We start from the raw sequence: 19848 nt of genomic DNA, 5'->3' as shown, positions 1-19848 counted from the left end.
TGTACAGATATCTCCCTGAGGGAGGAACTGAGAGACCCCGGTCAGTGTACAGATATCTCCCTGAGGGAGGGACTGAGAGACCCCGGTCAGTGTACAGATATCTCCCTGAGGGAGGGACTGAGAGACCCCAGTCAGTGTACAGATATCTCCCTGAGGGAGGGACTGAGAGACCCCAGTCAGTGTACAGATATCTCCCTGAGGGAGGGACTGAGAGACCCCGGTCAGTGTACAGATATCTCCCTGAGGGAGGGACTGAGAGACCCCGGTCAGTGTACAGATATCTCCCTGAGGGAGGGACTGAGAGACCCCAGTCAGTGTACAGATATCTCCCTGAGGGAGGGACTGAGAGACCCCAGTCAGTGTACAGATATCTCCCTGAGGGAGGGACTGAGAGACCCCAGTCAGTGTACAGATATCTCCCTGAGGGAGGGACTGAGAGACCCCGGTCAGTGTACAGATATCTCCCTGAGGGAGGGACTGAGAGACCCCGGTCAGTGTACAGATATCTCCCTGAGGGAGGGACTGAGAGACCCCGGTCAGTGTACAGATATCTCCCTGAGGGAGGGACTGAGAGACCCCGGTCAGTGTACAGATATCTCCCCGAGAGAGGGACTGAGAGACCCCGGTCAGTGTACAGATATCTCCCCGAGAGAGGGACTGAGAGACCCCAGTCAGTGTACAGATATCTCCCTGAGGGAGGAACTGAGAGACCCCGGTCAGTGTACAGATATCTCCCTGAGGGAGGAACTGAGAGACCCCGGTCAGTGTACAGATATCTCCCTGAGGGAGGAACTGAGAGACCCCGGTCAGTGTACAGATATCTCCCTGAGGGAGGGACTGAGAGACCCCGGTCAGTGTACAGATATCTCCCTGAGGGAGGGACTGAGAGACCCCAGTCAGTGTACAGATATCTCCGTGAGGGAGGGACTGAGAGACCCCGGTCAGTGTACAGATATCTCCCCGCGAGAGGGACTGAGAGACCCCGGTCAGTGTACAGATATCTCCCCGAGAGAGGGACTGAGAGACCCCAGTCAGTGTACAGATATCTCCCTGAGGGAGGGACTGAGAGACCCCAGTCAGTGTACAGATATCTCCCTGAGGGAGGGACTGAGAGACCCCAGTCAGTGTACAGATATCTCCCTGAGGGAGGGACTGAGAGACCCCGGTCAGTGTACAGATATCTCCCTGAGAGAGAGGGACTGAGAGACCCCAGTCAGTGTGTGGATATTTCAGTGAGGGAGGGACTGAGAGACCCCAGTCAGTGTACAGATATCTCCCCGAGAGAGGGACTGAGAGATCCCGGTCAGTATACAGATATCTCCCTGAGGGAGGGACTGAGAGACTCCGGTCAGTGTACAGATATCTCCCCGAGGGAGGGACTGAGAGTCCCCGGTCAGTGTACAGATATCTCCCTGAGGGAGGGACTGAGAGACTCCAGTCAGTGTGCAGATATCTCCCCGAGAGAGGGACTGAGAGACCCCAGTCAGTGTACAGATATCTCCCTGAGGGAGGGACTGAGAGACCCCGGTCAGTGTACAGATATCTCCCTGAGGGAGGGACTGAGAGACCCCAGTCAGTGTGTGGATATTTCAGTGAGGGAGGGACTGAGAGACCCCAGTCAGTGTACAGATATCTCCCTGAGGGGGGGACTGAGAGACTCCAGTCAGTGTACAGATATCTCCCCGAGAGAGGGACTGAGAGACCCCGGTCAGTGTACAGATATCTCCCCGAGGGAGGGACTGAGAGACCCCGGTCAGTGTACAGATGTCTCCCTAAGGGAGGGACTGAGAGACCCCAGTCAGTGTACAGATATCTCCCTGAAGGAGGGGCTGAGAGACCCCAGTCAGTGTACAGATATCTCCCTGAGGGAGGGACTGAGAGACACCAGTCAGTGTACAGATATCTCCCTGGGAGAGGGACTGAGAGACCCCAGTCAGTGTACAGATATCTCCCTGAGGGAGGAACTGAGAGACCCCGGTCAGTGTACAGATATCTCCCCGAGAGAGGGACTGAGAGACCCCAGTCAGTGTACAGATATCTCCCTGAGGGAGGAACTGAGAGACCCCGGTCAGTGTACAGATATCTCCCCGAGAGAGGGGCTGAGAGACCCCAGTCAGTGTACAGATATCTCCCCGAGAGAGGGACAGAGAGACCCCGGTCAGTGTACAGATATCTCCCTGAGGGAGGGACTGAGAGACCCCGGTCAGTGTACAGATATCTCCCTGAGGGAGGGGCTGAGAGACCCCAGTCAGTGTACAGATATCTCCCTGGGAGAGGGACTGAGAGACCCCAGTCAGTGTACAGATATCTCCCTGAGGGAGGGACTGAGAGACCCCAGTCAGTGTACAGATATCTCCCTGGGAGAGGGACTGAGAGACCCCAGTCAGTGTACAGATATCTCCCCGAGGGAGGGACTGAGAGACCCCGGTCAGTGTACAGATATCTCCCCGAGGGAGGGACTGAGAGACCCCGGTCAGTGTACAGATATCTCCCCGAGAGAGGGACTGAGAGACCCCGGTCAGTGTACAGATATCTCCCTGAGAGAGAGGGACTGAGAGACCCCGGTCAGTGTACAGATATCTCCCTGAGGGAGGGACTGAGAGACCCCGGTCAGTGTACAGATATCTCCCTGAGGGAAGGACTGAGAGACCCCCGTCAGTGTACAGATATCTCCTTGAGGGAGGGACTGAGAGACCCCCATCAGTGTACAGATATCTCCCTGGGAGAGGGACTGAGAGACTCCGGTCAGTGTACAGATATCTCCCTGGGAGAGGGACTGAGAGACCCCAGTCCGTGTACAGATATCTCCCTGAGGGAGGGACTGAGAGACCCCGGTCAGTGTACAGATATCTCCCTGAGGGAGGGACTGAGAGACCCCAGTCCGTGTACAGATATCTCCCTGAGGGAGGGACTGAGAGACCCCGGTCAGTGTACAGATATCTCCCTGAGGGAGGGATTGAGAGACCCCGGTCAGTGTACAGATATCTCCCTGAGGGAGGGATTGAGAGACCCCAGTCCGTGTACAGATATCTCCCTGAGGGAGGGACTGAGAGACCCCGGTCAGTGTACAGATATCTCCCTGAGGGAGGGACTGAGAGACCCCAGTCCGTGTACAGATATCTCCCTGAGGGAGGGACTGAGAGACCCCAGTCCGTGTACAGATATCTCCCTGAGGGAGGGACTGAGAGACCCCGGTCAGTGTACAGATATCTCCCTGAGGGAGGGACTGAGAGACCCCAGTCAGTGTACAGATATCTCCCTGAGGGAGGGACTGAGAGACCCCAGTCCATGGAAATCAACAGATCAAGAATCTAGGATAAATCTAACCTGGCCAATTACCATCCTATCAGCCTCCTCCCAATCATCAGCAAAGTTTTAGAAGGCATCAATGACACATAGTCACCAATAATCCGTTCACCGACACTCAGCTCAGGTTCTTCCACAATCACTCAGCTCCAGATCTCATCACAGCCTTGAGCCAGACATGGACGCAAGAGCTGAATGTCAGATGAGAGGTGAGAGTGGCTGCCCTCAATAGCAAGGGAACATTGGACTGGGTGTGGCACCATAGTAAAACTGAGGTGAAAGGGGGAGTAGAAAGGTCCTCCAACGGCTGCAGTCAAACCTGCCACCAAGGAAGATGGTTGTGGTTGTTGGAGGCCAGTCATCGCAGGCCCAGGATATCGCTGCAAGAGTTCCTCAGGGCAGCGTCCTAGGCCCAACTATCTTCAGCTGCTTCATCAATGACCTTCCCTCCCTCATAAGGTCAGCAATGAGTCTGTTTGCTGATGATTGCACAGTGTTCAGCTCCAGTCATGACTCCTCCAGTAATGGAATACTCCACGCCAGTCTAGAGCAGGACTTAGACAACATCCAGACGTGGGCCGACAAGCGACAGTTAACATTGGCGCCGCATAAGTGCCAGGCAATGACCACCCCGAACAAGAGAAAGCCTGGCCATCGCCCTTTAACCTTCAAAAGCAACATCATCGCTGCGTCCCCACCATCAACATCAATGGTGAGTCGCCATTGACCAGAAGTCTAACTGGACCAGCTATGTCAACACAGTGGCTACAAGAGCAGGGCAGAGGCTGAGTGACACACCTCTTGACCCCTTAAAGCCTCTACAACATCTACAAGAGTCAAGCCAGGATGGAACACTCACCACCTGCCTGCAAGGATGCAGCCGTGATCTGGGAGTCTTCTCTCACATCTCTTCCTTTAAAACAGGATAAATTGTTCTGTTATCCCATTTGTCAAGGTGGTGAGCAAACAATAATTCAACAAAAGTGAATCAATGATTTCAGTTGGACTTGGAACAGCTTCATTGGATTTTTCAAATTGTAGGTTAAAGCTGAGAATGACAGAGGTCCATTAAATGGTTTTTATACATAGATAAAGAGACAGAGAGAGCGTGAGAGAGTGAGAGAGACAGCGAGAGAGTGAGAGCGAGGGAGACAGCGAGAGAGTGAGAGCGAGGGAGAAAGAGGGCAAGAGATAGAGTGAGACAGAGAGCGAGAGATCAAGAGAAAAAGAGAGACCGAGAGCAAGACATAGAGAGAGAAAGAGAGAGAGAGTATAACAATGAATACCTCGGAGTGAGTTACAGACTGGAATCTAATCGAGAGGTTCAGATGGTTTATATATAGAATAATGGATACCCGGGAGTGAGTTACAGACTGGAATCTAATCGAGGGGTTCAGATGGTTTATATATAGAATAATGGATACCTGGGAGTGAGTTACAGACTGGAATCTAATCGAGGGGTTCAGATGGTTTATATATAGAATAATGGATACCCGGGAGTGAGTTACAGACTGGAATCTAATCGAGGGGTTCAGATGGTTTATATATAGAATAATGGATACCTGGGAGTGAGTTACAGACTGGAATCTAATCGAGAGGTTCAGATGGTTTATATATAGAATAATGGATACCCGGGAGTGAGTTACAGACTGGAATCTAATCGAGGGGTTCAGAGGTTATCCAGTTGACCTCTGAGTCCACGGAAGATAAATTTTACATTAAATATCTTTTGCATAACACAATGCCCTAAAGTTACTCCCATTTTGTTATTAAATACAATATGTTAAAATGCTCCATTCGTGGCAGGCTGTGTGATACATCAGTGAATTTCAGGCCTAACACCACCATGGGAGTACCATCAGCACAAGGACTGCAGCAGTTCAAAGAGGAGGCCCATCATCAACAGGGCAACTGGGGACGACGGGCAATAAATGCCAGCCTTGCCAGCGACACCCACATCTCGAGAATGAATAAATAAAAAGGTATCGGAGCAGGTGGTGATGGTTGGTGAGGCAGTGCCACTGATTCCAATGGAAGTACATCAGCTGACGCCTTTATTAAAATAAAACGTCCTGAGCTCGTCACAGGAGCGATTGTCAAACAAAATTTGACACCGAGCTACTTAAGGAGATATTAGGACAGGTGAGGTCACAATTGTAGGTTTTAAGGAGCATCTTAAAGGAGGAGAGAGAGAGGCGGAGAGGTTTGGGGAGGGAATTCCAGAGCTCAGGGCCCAGGCGGCTGAAGGCACGGCCGCCAACGGTGGGACGATGAAAATCGGGGACGCGCAAGAGGCCAGAATTGGAGGAGCGCAGAGATCTCGGAGGGTTGTAGGGCTGGAGGAGGTCGCGGAGATCGGGAGGAGGGGGGGCGAGGCCACGACGGGATTTGAAAACAACGTGGAGAATTTTAAAACTGAGGCGTTCCTGGACCGGGAGCCAACGTGGGTCATCGAGGCACAAGAGGGTGATGGGTGAACGGGACTTGGTGCGAGTCAGAGTTTAACTTCGCGGAGGATGGAAATGGGAGACCGGGCAGGAGAGACGGTCCCTTTGGAGGGGTGCGGAGTCATAAAAGTATGTGCACCTTTAATAAACAATTTCACAGATGGTGTATGTGGCAGACGGTAATTATTAAACCACAGGATTTGCAATTTAAAGGAGCACAGGTTAAATTAAAGGGGCGGCGTGCCTTTAAGAGTGTCAGGCTGGGGAGAGTTTGGCCGACATGCCTGGCCCCTTTAATCTGGCTGGCTGTCAGCCTTGCCCTGCGCTGACGCGGCGCAGTCTGGCGGAATGAGCCACGTCACTCAAAAGCGGTCCCAGATGCCGGGCTTTGCAGGTTGTAACGCCCGGGCTCGGTGCACCTTTTAATTTTTATTTCCCCCCTCCCCTCCCCTCCCTTCCCTTTCCCTTTGCAGAGATGATCCTGATGACCATGATCGCCCGGGTGGCGGACGGGCTGCCCCTCGCAGCCTCCATGCAAGAGAACGAGCAGGTAAAGAGGAAACTGCAAAGGCAGAGAGAGAGAGGGAGAAACAGACACAGATACAGACAGACAGACAGACAGACCCCCCCTCTCTCTCTGTGTGTTGTGTGATATTTGTGCATTGGAGCAGGTATTTACTGAACAAACACTTGGGCGCTCGGTTAAAAACACAATTTAAATTACTTTTAGACCTTTTGCAGGATTTGGCTTCTGCTGTAGCCTGTCCCCAGTTCCCATTCTGTGCCTTGTTCATGTCAGTTGCCTTGTTAATTTCCGGATATCTCCATATAAGGGGAGGGGAGGGAGTGGTAATGTGACTGGCGTCGTGTTGCCAGGATTATGCCATCCTGTGCCACCTGGGAGATTTGGGTGGGTCTCTCTCTCTCTCTCAGTTATGCTCAAACCGTCACCCAAGCCTGGCAATCGCCTCTGGGTTAGCGAATTATAGACAGAAGGGACTTGCATTTATATAGCGCCTTTCACGGCCTCAGGTCACCCCAAAGTGCCTTACAGCCGATGAAGTACTTTTTGAAGTGCGGTCACTGTGGGGAAAAGCAGCCAGCCAATTTGCGCACAGCAAGATCCCACAAACAGCAGCGGCCAGACAATCTGTTTGCGATGTTGGTTGAGGGATAAATATCGGCCAGGGCACCAGGGCGGGGGGGAGAAATCCCCTGCTCTTATTCGAATCCCGAGAGGGCAGACAGGGCCTCGGTTTAACGGCATGGATTTTGTGCTCCAGTCTTGAGACTTGGACTCGCTCCCGATCAGGCAGGGTGCGCGCCCTCCTGGTTTTAGGAGAACTGTCGCTGCACCTGGGAATCACCTGCAACAAAACACACTGCAAACATGTTGGGTGGAGCACCTTGTGACCCCTCCCCCGTGATTTCCCCCCCCCCCTCACGACCGACAGGACCTCCCGTACGGTGAGTGGCTTAGTGGAAAATCATGGCCGCACTGGCTGTGAGTTTGCATCCACTGGTGTTATTGCCAGCGCCACTTGGAATTTCCCAGGAAGTTGCCTGCTGTGTCAGGGGCCCTGCGGATGCCTGGGGGGAGGGGGGTGGTCTCTGAATATTACGGCCACTGAGTCATTCGTGGGGGGGAAATCGCTACGGTTCGGCAATGATTGCAGTGAGAGTATTGATCCTAAAGTGAGGGACGTGGTACCTGTCAGGGCACTGATTGGTGGCTATTGTGACATCGGCTGCCAGCAGATAATATATTAAAGCTCTTGTTAAATTGTACCGTATCTTCTACCCGCAAAAAAAGATATTTAGGATGGATTTGAAGTGGTGATCACTTCTTAGAGCTGAGACGATGACTATAATTGTTGTTTAGATTCTCTCTTCAACTGTGTCCCGGGTATCTATTATTCTATATATAAACCATCTGAACCCCTCTATTAGATTCCAGTCTGTAACTCACTCCCAGGTATCCGTTATTCTATATATAAACCATCTGAACCCCTCGATTAGATTCCAGTCTGTAACTCACTCCCAGGTATCCATTATTCTGTATATAAACCATCTGAACCCCTCGATTAGATTCCAGTCTGTAACTCACTCCCAGGTATCTGTTATTCTATATATAAACCATCTGAACCCCTCGATTAGATTCCAGTCTGTAACTCACTCCCAGGTATCCATTATTCTGTATATAAACCATCTGAACCCCTCGATTAGATTCCAGTCTGTAACTCACTCCCAGGTATCCATTATTCTATATATAAACCATCTGAACCCCTCGATTAGATTCCAGTCTGTAACTCACTCCCAGGTATCCATTATTCTATATATAAACCATCTGAACCCCTCGATTAGATTCCAGACTGTAACTCACTCCCAGGTATCCATTATTCTATATATAAACTATCTGAACCCCTCGATTAGATTCCAGTCTGTAACTCACTCCCAGGTATCCATTATTCTATATATAAACCATCTGAACCCCTCGATTAGATTCCAGAAAATACAAGTGAAACATGGTGGATGCTCCAGTCACGAGAAGAGGGAAAGAGCCGACCCACAGCACGGGCTCAGGCCCCTCTGACAATCCCCTGCTCTGACGTAGTGTCTCCGACCCAAAGGTCAATATGCTGGCTCCCCGGCCCTCCCGCCGAGACACTGGCAGACCCTTCCCCCACCCCCACGTCACACGCACCCACTGCTGTGCAGAGAATGGGAGGATATAGTGAAGGTGCACAGTTACTAAAGTCAGTGTTTGCACCAGGGAGCTGCAGAGTGCCCAGATGAGATAGGAGCAGGAGGAGGCCATTCAGCCCCTCAAGCCTGCTCTGCCATCCAGTTAGATCATGGCTGATCTGCACCCCAACTCCATTTACCCGCCTTTGCTCCACATCCCTCGATACCCTTACCCAACAAAAATCTATCGATCTCAGTCTTGAAAGCTCCAATTGACCCCCAGCCTTTTGGGGGAGAGAGTTCCAGATTTCCACTCCCCTTTGTGTGAAAAACTGCTTCCTGATTTCACCCCTGAAGGGCCTAGCTCTAATTTTAAGATTGTGCCCCCTTGTTCTTGATTTCCCCCCCCCCCCCCCCATCAGAGGAAATAGTTTCTCCGACTCCTGTTTAACATTTTAAACACTAGATTTACAGGTCCATTAACATTTCATGCAGATACGGAATATTTTAATCCAAATGCAGGGGAAGAGCTGGGGCCCAGTGTCCTGAGAGAGTCCTTCAACTTTGTGTCTGTAGGGACTGATGTTCTTTGTTCTAGGTTTTGCTACACCATCTAGTCCATAATATTTGTACCAGTGTTTGATTAAACAGTGTGTCGGAACATAGTTTTAAAAAAGTACAGAAGAAAAGAGTTGTTAATAATACATTTTTATTGACGTGAAACTGTTTAAGAACATGTCCTGATCAGCAACCATATTAGCACGTCATTTAAATACAAACCAGAAAATGCATTTAAAGCCAATAAATCACACCAGTGCCATTAATTTTCAGTCTAAGTTGCAGCGGTGTGAAAACCGGCTTAAATGCAGGAAAAATTGCGATCGGCATTAATTTTAATCAGGGGCGGAGTTTGATGATTGCCTTCTAACTGTTTTTTGGTGGCGTGTAACAGCGGAGCTGAGCGCATGGCCCAGTGGTCTAACTAACAGTGCGAGTCACCTACTCCGTGATTTCCCCCTCTTTGCGCTGTACGTGGTGCCATTACAGTGGAGGGTAGGTCACCAGGAAAATCTGGGCTGCTGTTCTCGGTATTGAGCTTCATTGGAAGGGTGCAGGAGACAAACGAGGGCCTCAAAGTGACTCGAGTCACACTGGTTAGGGTCAGACGGAACGGAGATAGGGCCGCCCGCCCTCCAGGATTGTCCTGGAGTCTCCCAGGACTGAAAGATTGATCTCCTGGACACTGCCACGAGCAAAATCCCAGGGAGAAAAATCACTTTTAAAAAAAAACACAATTTTTTCCCTTTAACGCTTTTGTTTATTTGTTGTGGAAATACTGGAGAAGGAGGAATGAGGCTGTTTGCTGGGTGGGGTAAGAGGTCAAAGGACAAAACCTCCAGGAATGCGCCCAGTCAGAGTTGGCAACTCCACGGAGATGTTCAGAGAAGTAGTTGCCTAGTCTGCGTTTGACCGTCCCTACGAGCAGCTTCTAGAACACACTAGGTTAGAGGAGAGGGGTGTCGGGGGGCAGGTAAGTTGCAGTCTCACGTGGTTGGGGCCCTGGACTGTGGTGTGAGAGGAGCTAAATGGGCAGATGTTCCATCTCCAGATGTGAGAGGAGGGCAGCTGGAGGTCAAAGTGTTTGGAAGAATGAGCAAGGGTCTCATGGAGGGACCACTCCCACCGGTGGGGGAGGGATTGTATGGAAGATGGCCAGGCAAATATGGAGGTTAGTGGGGTGCAAGGTGGGGATAAGGGAGTTGTGGGGGGGGTGGCCATATCTGCACCCAATGAACATCTATCTCACTTTTCATAAGGCTTGTGTGCCAGGCATTTTCAGCACAGTAAGATGTTGGATTATACAATATAATTATATCTGCGATTGCAAGTTCTTTTCATGCTCCAGAACGAGCAAGAGAACTCCATCGCCTCCAGCCTCTATCTTGCCAAACACCGCCTTTCAATCTCTTGCTATTTTAGTATTAACAATGCTGGCCCTCTCTCTCCTCTCCCTCCACAGATGGAGGCTTCACACTCTATCCGCTTTCTCACTGAGTCAAACCCAACATTAACTTATTGATTCCCACAAAACCGCCTTGGTCACCCAGCACCTCGGAATGCCAATCCTCACCTCTCCCAGTTTTCCCCTCCGCCCAGAACCTAAGCCTCTCTACCTCTCTCTCCTCCTTTTAAGACCCTCCTTAAAACCGACCCCTGTCCCTGCCCGATTATCTCTTTGTGGCTCGGTGTCAAATTGTCTAAAAACACTCCTGTGAAGCGCCTTGGGATGTTTTGCTACATTAAAGGCGCTATATAAATGCAAGTGGTTGTTGGCCTTTAACGTTCAAGCTTGGGGCCACTGACGCAAGACTTACAAGATGTTACACGTCTTCTCCCACACTCTTTCCCAATCTTGACGCGTCCTGCGTTATAGGCTTTGGCCTTTCAATTGGTGTGAGAGTTTTTAAAAAAAAAACCCCCATCGACCGAGAGAGCAAAGGGCGATCAGATTATCGATCTGAGCAGAGAGTCAGCAAACGGCCTGTTACTCTGTCATGCTGGCACGGGCTTTTTCTGTGTTGAAACAGATTAAAATCGCAATAAAAATGAACAGTGTACTAGAGACAGTTTAAGGCAGAGCTGAAATGGCATTGATTGAGCATTGCGAGAGCCTATTATATCACCACTGTCACACACTGATCACAGCAAGAGATGATCGAGAATAATGGATATCTGGGAGTGAGTTACAGGCTGGAATCTAATCTAACCCGTGCTGTACCTGCCCTGGGAGTGTTTGATGGGACAGTGTAGAGGGAGCTTTACTCTGTATGTAACCCGTGCTGTACCTGCCCTGGGAGTGTTTGAGGGGGGAGTGTTTGATGGGACAGTGTAGAGGGAGCTTTATTCTGTATCTAACCCGTGCTGTACCTGCCCTGGGAATGTTTGATGGGACAGTGTAGAGGGAGCTTTACTCTGTATCTAACCCGTGCTGTACCTGCCCTGGGAGTGTTTGACGGGACAGTGTAGAGGGAGCTTTACTCTGTATCTAACCCGTGCTGTACCTGCCCTGAGAGTGTTTGACGGGACAGTGTAGAGGGAGCTTTACTCTGTATCTAACCCGTGCTGTACCTGCCCTGGGAGTGTTTGACGGGACAGTGTAGAGGGAGCTTTACTCTGTATCTAACCCGTGCTGTACCTGTCCTGGGAGTGTTTGACGGGACAGTGTAGAGGGAGCTTTACTCTGTATCTATCCCGTGCTGTACCTGCCCTGAGTGTACTTTACACTGACGCTGGGTTAGATAAATGAGAATGTTTTAAAATCACTGCTACATAAGGACAATATATTTTTGGAAAGCCGCCCCATTAGGTCAATGTGCTGTCTCACTGCAGAACCTTTCTTCCTGTATGTGTTCAGAGTGATGTTGTTTGTTACAGTCCGGTCGGAATCTACAGGAGTATCAAAACCAGGCCAAGCAGCTTTTCCGGAAGTTGACTGAACATTCTCCGACACGCTGCACTCTGGAGACGGGATCGCTGATGTTCCAGTACGTGACGCTGATCCAGTTTATCGATTCTGTCCGATATCCGATCTGGGTTTGCTGGCAGTGTGAATGTTTGAATGTCCCTCTCAATCCTCTGATGCTGCTGGCCATCAGTGACTCCTTTTAAAGGAGCTTTGGGTAAATTAATGTACTGAAGGGAAGAGCTTGAATGGGTGAGGTAGGGTACAGGAGGGAGGAGATTTGAGGGGTGAGTTAGGGTATAGGAGGGAGGAGATTTGAGGGGTGAGTTAGGGTACAGGAGGGTCGAGATTTGAGGGGTGAGTTGGGGTATAGGAGGGAGGAGATTTGAGGGGTGAGTTGGGGTACAGGAGGGACGAGATTTGAGGGGTGAGTTGGGGTACAGGAGGGTCGAGATTTGAGGGGTGAGTTGGGGTATAGGAGGGAGGAGATTTGAGGCGTGAGTTAGGGTACAGGAGGGAGGAGATTTGAAGGGTGAGTTGGGGTACAGGAGGGAGGAGATTTGAGGGGTGAGTTGGGGTACAGGAGGGAGGAGATTTGAGGGGTGAGTTGGGGTATAGGAGGGAGGAGATTTGAGGGGTGAGTTGGGGTACAGGAGGGAGGAGATTTGAGGGGTGAGTTGGGGTACAGGAGGGAGGAGATTTGAGGGGTGAGTTGGGGTATAGGAGGGAGGAGATTTGAGGGGTGAGTTGGGGTACAGGAGGGAGGAGATTTGAGGGGTGAGTTGGGGTATAGGAGGGAGGAGATTTGAGGGGTGAGTTGGGGTACAGGAGGGAGGAGATTTGAGGGGTGAGTTGGGGTATAGGAGGGTCGAGATTTGAGGGGTGAGTTGGGGTACAGGAGGGTCGAGATTTGAGGGGTGAGTTGGGGTACAGGAGGGAGGAGATTTGAGGGGTGAGATAGGGTACAGGAGGGAGGAGATTTGAGGGGTGAGTTGGGGTACAGGAGGGTCGAGATTTGAGGGGTGAGTTGGGGTACAGGAGGGAGGAGATTTGAGGGGTGAGTTGGGGTATAGGAGGGACGAGATTTGAGGGGTGAGTTGGGGTACAGGAGGGTCGAGATTTGAGGGGTGAGTTGGGGTATAAGAGGGTCGAGATTTGAGGGGTGAGTTGGGGTACAGGAGGGAGGAGATCCGTTGGGTGAGAGCCAGCCTGTCTTTCCCTATCCCTAGAGTCTGTTTGAGATGCACAGGTGTAAAGTTCTGCTTTTCTCCCAGGTTGCCAGCACCAGTGCCCGGGAGAGCACTCCTCAATTCAGGGAATGGGTTGGCAACCCCAATAATTCAGCAGTCATTTTTAAATTCAATAACTTATTGCCTCCCACTGGGTGGCGATCCAGCATTTTGGCTCTTTGTAACAATGAGCTGCTCCTGTGTGACAGGTGATGGGGTATCAAGGAGTGGCTCCATCCAGTTCACTGCTTAGGGATAGGCCCAGTGCTATAGAAGGCTTTGGTCAGACCCATAATACCCCGTATCCACCTGGAAACTCCATCCCATAATACCCCGTATTCAACCATAAACTCCATCCCATAATACCCCGTATTCAACCATAAACTCCATCCCATAATACCCCGTATTCAACCATAAACTCCATCCCATAATACCCCGTATTCAACCATAAACTCCATCCCATAATACCCCGTATTCAACCATAAACTCCATCCCATAATACCCCGTATTCAACCATAAACTCCATCCCATAATACCCCGTATTCAACCATAAACTCCATCCCAGAATACCCCGTATTGAATCACAAGCTCCATCCCATAATACCCTGTATCCACCCGGAAACTCCATCCCATAATACCCAGTATTGAATCACAAGCTCCATCCCATAATACCCTGTATCCACCCGGAAACTCCATCCCATAATACCCAGTATTGAAACACATGCTCCATCCCATAATACCCCGTATCCACCCGGAAACTCCATCCCATAATACCCTGTATTGAATCACATGCTCCATCCCATAATACCCCGTATCCACCCGGAAACACCATCCCATAATAGCCAGTGTTGACCCCACCCGGACCGGGAGTGCCCCCCAGGTCGGTACTGGGATCGCCATTAACGACGGTACCAGTGGGTGAAACCGCCCAGTGCTGGGAATCGGAAATAAAATCAAAGCTCGGGAAACCCCCGGCAGATCGGAGAATTAGTTCATTAACGCTTGTGGTCTAAAGGCCGTTAACCGGAAAGGCCAGCTCGGGTTCTCTCTCCACAGGTGCTGCCTGACCTGCCGAGCGTTTCCAGCTCTTTCCCTTTCTATAACCACCGTGTGAGTCAGTTTACCACCTCGAGTTAAAGGATCGGGCTAACGGATTATCCCAAACCTGCCCCACCTAACCAAGATGATTCCCAGCTCTCTTTATTACGGTGTCAGCTGGCAGGCCCAGTGTCCGATTCACGGTCATAAAAGAAAACCGTCAGGCTGTCTCTGGGCGTTAAGCTCCTTTGTGTGGCTGATGGAGGATTAATGGGATCTTTCTGTGCGCTGGCAGCTACCTGATAGACCGAGGCGTCTGCTACCTGGTGCTGTGCGAGGGCAACTACTCCAAGAAGATGGCCTACTGCTTCCTGGACGACCTGCAGGCGGAGTTTAGCGAGCTGTACATTAAGAAGGTGGCAACTGTCTCCAGGCCCTACGTTTTCATTGAATTCGGTAAGCCGGGGAAAACGGTTTGGGGCAGGGGAGGAAGGTGGAGCCGAGGTGTTGGTCCGACAACAGCATTGGCTCGGAGAGCTCCCGGCGAGCAATGCCGGCAGAGTGCGGCCAGGCCCCCGCGGGATCGGGGTACTTGCATTCAGTGCAAGAGTGCAGTCGCACCTCTCTCGACTGTTACCTGTGATCTAAATTCCGGTCTCCCGTAACTTAACGGACTGCCCCGAAGATTTAACGCTGCTGACCTGCGCTAATCGTTCACCACGATTAAATCACCGCAGTGTCTCATTTTAAAGGGATGTTGGAAAATTATGGCCAGCCTAATACAGTTGGCCTCATTCGGAAGTTTAGTACAAACGCAGAGAGGATCTAAAGCAGATAACCCCTCACTTACCTGGGGCCGGGTCTGGGGTCTGGGGTCTGGGTTCGGGGCCGGGTCTGGTGCCTGGGGTCAGGACTGGGGTTGGGCCTCGGGCCGGTTCTGGGTCCTGGGCCAGGTCCGGTCATAATTGGCGTTGGATTAGAGAAATTCAGGCAGGGTTCTGACTCCTGATTGCTATCCCGCGTGTATGTGTCTGCGCGTAACCCTGTGTGCGTGTGCGTGCCCCTGCATGTCCATACGTGTCCCTGCATGTGCGCGTGCGCGCACATCAGGTGAGAACAGTATCAAGCTCCGCTGTGATGCCCCCAATGGTCGAATATCTGACCAACGCTCGCTCTCTCTCGGCTCACACGCAAACAGGGCTGCTCGGATGAGGTGGCGGGGGAGCTTGGCCCTGCGGGAGTCGGGGGCGAGATGGGCAGAGAGTTCTGCAAAGAATGAAGTCTCGCTCGGGATGAAAGGAGATCGTCGGGAGAGGCGATTGGACCCGAGCTCTGATCGTATTTGCCGTGTTGGGTTGGTGTCACTTGATTTTCCCCCCCGGTGCCGGTGTGTAAACACAAGGAAAAGCCTCACGGGGCAGGTTACCTGGGTGATGGGCCACTGGAAGAAACGTCGTCAGTGCCGATTGTTTGTTAATTGGTCTCCGAGCCACACAATGGTTGAGTTTAGTTCATGGCTGGGTTACAGTGACACGTAAACTTAACTCCTCGACTGCCGTGTCAATTTAAAGAACTCCCATTTACTTTCACAACCTCAGGACGTCCTAAAGCACTTTACAGCTAATGAACTACTTTATGAAGTGTAGTCACTGTTGTAATGTGGGAAACGGGGCAGCCAATTTGCGCACAGCAAGATCCCACAAACAGCAGTGTGATAATGACCAGATCATCTGTTTGGTTGAGGGATAAATATTGGTCAGGACACCAGGGGGAGGTCCCCTCCCCCTGCTCTTCTTTGAATAGTGGCCGTGGGACCTTTTACGTCCGCCTGAGAGGGGCAGACGGGGCCCTCGGTTTAACGTCTCACCCGAAAGACGGCACCTCCGACAGTGCAGCGCTCCCTCGGCGCTGCACTGGGAGCGTGGGCCTGGATTCTGGGCTCAAGTCTCTGGAGTGGGGCTCGAACCCACTGAGCTCCTGACTCCGAGACGGGAGAGCTACCCGCTGAGCCCACTGACCACCTAAGCTGGAGCCGCCTCCCCTCGTCTCCTGAAAGCCGTGACTCTTGTACAGGGTGGCGATTCCAGCACCTCTTTCCCCCCCCCCCCCCCCCCAAATCTGCCATTCTTTGCTGCCTCGATACATAGAGAAACATAGAAAACAGGAGCGAGAGGAGGCCATTCGGCCCTTCAAATTCCCAGATGCCCGATGCCCCAGTCTTGATCCTGCGAATGGAGTCATTTGCACAAAGGGGACAATTTCCGATGGGGAGTCTGCCCCGCGGTGGGGGGGGGGTGGGGGAGTGGGGAGGATAGGAGGGGTGGTCCTTTCTGGCCGAGGAACGGAGACTTTTTGTCGAAGATGATTTATTCCACTGCCACCTTTTTTTCTGGCAGAAGCCGACGTTGTGGGCCCTGCCCCCCCCCGGCGATGCTGCTATCCTTGTGCCCTGGTGTACTTTGCACAGAGGCCAAAGGAGGCGGAAGGGCTGGGATTATCTGGCGCCAATCCCTCATCCTTCCGATATCGGCACGTGGCCCGGAGGGACGCGCTTGCTCGAAGTGCTGTCAGAATTTCTCCGCTCGTGGCGGGGGAAAAGACGGAGACCTGGCAGAACCGGGTTCAACCCCCAGTTAGGGCCCAGCCCGACTTAGCTCTTTAGAAGCCCCCCCTCGATGGCACGGGAGTTTCAGACCTCAAGTCTCAGTAGGCTGTTCGACTGTGAGCAGCATCACCGTCAAGCCTGACGATCCTCCCCAACCAGTATTCACAAAGGTGTACTTTCCAGGAAGGGGGGTGGGGGGGAGGAAAGAGTCACGACCAGCGACCAGGAACAGGAACTGGCTGATTTAACTGACCTCCCCCCCCCCCCCCCCCCCCAAAAAAACTCGTGGGCCACTGAGGCCCGACTATGACACCTTGGTGAGATCAACGAATGCACGAGCCCAAGGATCAAACCTGGGACTGACTGGTTCACGTGTGCCTCAGTACCGTCCCTCCCAGCGGTGGGGTGGGGGGCCTGTTATCCACTGACCTGAGTTGCTAACCTCCCTGTCCGCCCGGCTGGCCGAGGCACACATTCGCGGACAGGCCCCGTCGTGTTCTTCCCACCCCCCCCCAAGAACCCTCGGCCAATGGCGGGCACCCCTTGTCCTCCTGTGGGCCCTCACCAGCCTCCTTTTTTGTTCGCCCCCTCGCAGACACCTACATCCAGAAGCTGAAGAAGACTTACAGCGACTCGTGGTCTCGGCGCAAACTGGGATCCATCAACAGCGAGCTTCACGATGTGCAGAAGATCATGGTGACCAACATCGAGGAGGTGCTTCAGCGAGGGGAGACATTGTCCGGTGAGTCACCACCGAGTACATGAGGGGGAAACCGTTTCCACTGGCAGGAGGGTCGGTAACCAGAGGTCACGGGTTTAAGATAACCGACCAGCGAGCGGAGACGAGGAGAATTTATTTTACGCAGCGAGTTGTTATGATCTGGAATTCACTGCCTGAAAGGGCGGTGGAAGCAGATTCAATAGTAACTTTCGAAAGGGAATTGGATAAATATTTGGAAAGGAACAAATTTGGAGGGTTTATGGGGCAAGAGCGGGGGAGTGGGACTAATTGGATCGCTCTTTCAAAGAGCCGGTACAGGCACAATGGGCCGAATGGCCTCTTTCTGTGCTGTATGCTGACTGAACTTAAGGGGAATGGGTGGGGAGGTGAGACGGGGAAGACGGGTTGAACTGGGGAAAAGTGGCCAGCCCCGAGGCTCTGTACATCGAATGTTTCTTCAGTGTCTCCTCCCTCCCTTCCCCAATGTGATATTTTGGTTCTTTGTATCTGTGCTGTTCTCCAGTTAGCAGGCCGCCCTGTGCTCCCCGTTCCTCACTCACCGCCCCCCCACCCCCATAACGTGCGTGGAGAACCGCGCTCCCTCGATAATGTACAGCGCACCGAATCCCTGATCCATCCTGTCCGATGCTGCCCTCCGTCTCTTCCCCACGCTCTGTTCTGATATTCCTCAGTACATCCCCAGCTTCTCGTGCCTGATCCCAGGCTCCATCCCAGATTCCTCATACCTGTTCCCGGCTTCCGTCCCGTCCCGTCCCCGGGTCTTCGCGTCTGATCTTGGGGCTCCCTTCCTGGTGCCTAGATCCCATTCTCCATCCCCGGTTCCCCGTGCCTGATCCCGGGCCCCGTTCCTGGCTCCTTGCCTCTAAACCGGCACTGGGTTACTCTCGGCCGCCTCTTCCTTCCCCCTCCACCTGACCTTTGCCCTCTACCGAGGACCGTCGGTGATGCCACCGTTGACCGCACCGTTGACCGCGTTGAGTTTTGCCGACTGGGGGGCCCAGGGAGGTTTTCGAACGCTCTCCCATTCTAACCTCCTCTCTCTTCAGCCTTGAACACCAAAGCGAGCAACCTGTCCAGCCTGTCCAAGAAATACCAGCTGGACGCCAAAGACCTTAATTCCAGGTCCCGCTTCACCAAGGTAGCGGCCACCGGCATTTGTGTCTTCGTGCTGATACTTTACTTCTGGTGGTTGTGATCATCGTCGCCTGAGGTGGACGAGCAAGCACAGCGGCAACTCGAGAAACAAGTAGCATGGACCTCGACCAGGAATGTTCTGGAACACTAACAAACTGTACTGTCTACCGACAATGTAAAAGTGACTCTACCATACGCTCCTGGGTAATCGTCTTTTGTGGGCACTTTCTGTGATCATCAAGGTGAAGGGAGTCAGAGCTGGGGAACGGAACAGGTCAGATTTCATGACAGCCAGTGTTGGCATCAAACACTCCCAGGGTAGGTACAGCACGGGTTAGATACAGAGTAAAGCTCCCTCTACACTGTCCCATCAAACACTCCCAGGGCAGGTACAGCACGGGTTAGATACAGAGTAAAGCTCCCTCCACACTGTCCCATCAAACACTCCCAGGGCAGGTACAGCATGGGTTAGATACAGAGTAAAGCTCCCTCTGCACTGTCCCATCAAACACTCCCAGGGCAGGTACAGCATGGGTTAGATACAGAGTAAATCTCCCTCTACACTGTCCCATCAAACACTCCCAGGGCAGGTACAGCACGGGTTAGATACAGAGTAAAGCTCCCTCTACACTGTCTCATCAAACACTCCCAGGGCAGGTACAGCACGGGCTAGATACAGAGTAAATCTCCCTCTACACTGTCCCATCAAACACTCCCAGGGCAGGTACAACACGGGTTAGATACAGAGTAAAGCTCCCTCTACACTGTCCCATCAAACACTCCCAGATCAGGTACAGCACGGGTTAGATACAGAGTAAAGCTCCCTCTACACTGTCCCATCAAACACTCCCAGGGCAGGTACAGCATGGGTTAGATACAGAGTAAAGCTCCCTCTACACTGTCCCATCAAACACTCCCAGGGCAGGTACAGCATGGGTTAGATACAGAGTAAAGCTCCCTCTACACTGTCTCATCAAACACTCCCAGGGCAGGTACAGCACGGGTTAGATACAGAGTAAAGCTCCCTCTACACTGTCTCATCAAACACTCCCAGGGCAGGTACAGCACGGGTTAGATACAGAGTAAAGCTCCCTCTACACTGTCTCATCAAACACTCCCAGGGCAGGTACAGCACGGGCTAGATACAGAGTAAATCTCCCTCTACACTGTCCCATCAAACACTCCCAGGGCAGGTACAG

General features: G+C 52.1%; 1 protein-coding gene across 1 annotated transcript; it reads left to right on the top strand.

The window, feature by feature from the left end:
• Positions 1 to 6078: 6078 nt before the first annotated feature.
• LOC137305220 (vesicle-trafficking protein SEC22b-like) lies at positions 6079 to 18844 on the top strand. Its single transcript, XM_067974061.1, has 5 exons — positions 6079 to 6303; positions 11874 to 11983; positions 14464 to 14624; positions 17369 to 17515; positions 18562 to 18844. Exons 1-5 carry the CDS (start codon positions 6229 to 6231, stop codon positions 18708 to 18710), a joined length of 642 nt encoding a protein of 213 aa, XP_067830162.1. The 5' UTR covers positions 6079 to 6228; the 3' UTR covers positions 18711 to 18844.
• Positions 18845 to 19848: the final 1004 nt, after the last annotated feature.

Source organism: Heptranchias perlo, chromosome 39 (genome assembly GCF_035084215.1).
Source record: "Heptranchias perlo isolate sHepPer1 chromosome 39, sHepPer1.hap1, whole genome shotgun sequence".
NCBI classification, from domain to species: domain Eukaryota; kingdom Metazoa; phylum Chordata; class Chondrichthyes; order Hexanchiformes; family Hexanchidae; genus Heptranchias; species Heptranchias perlo.
This window is presented reverse-complemented; position numbering and strand designations above follow the sequence as displayed.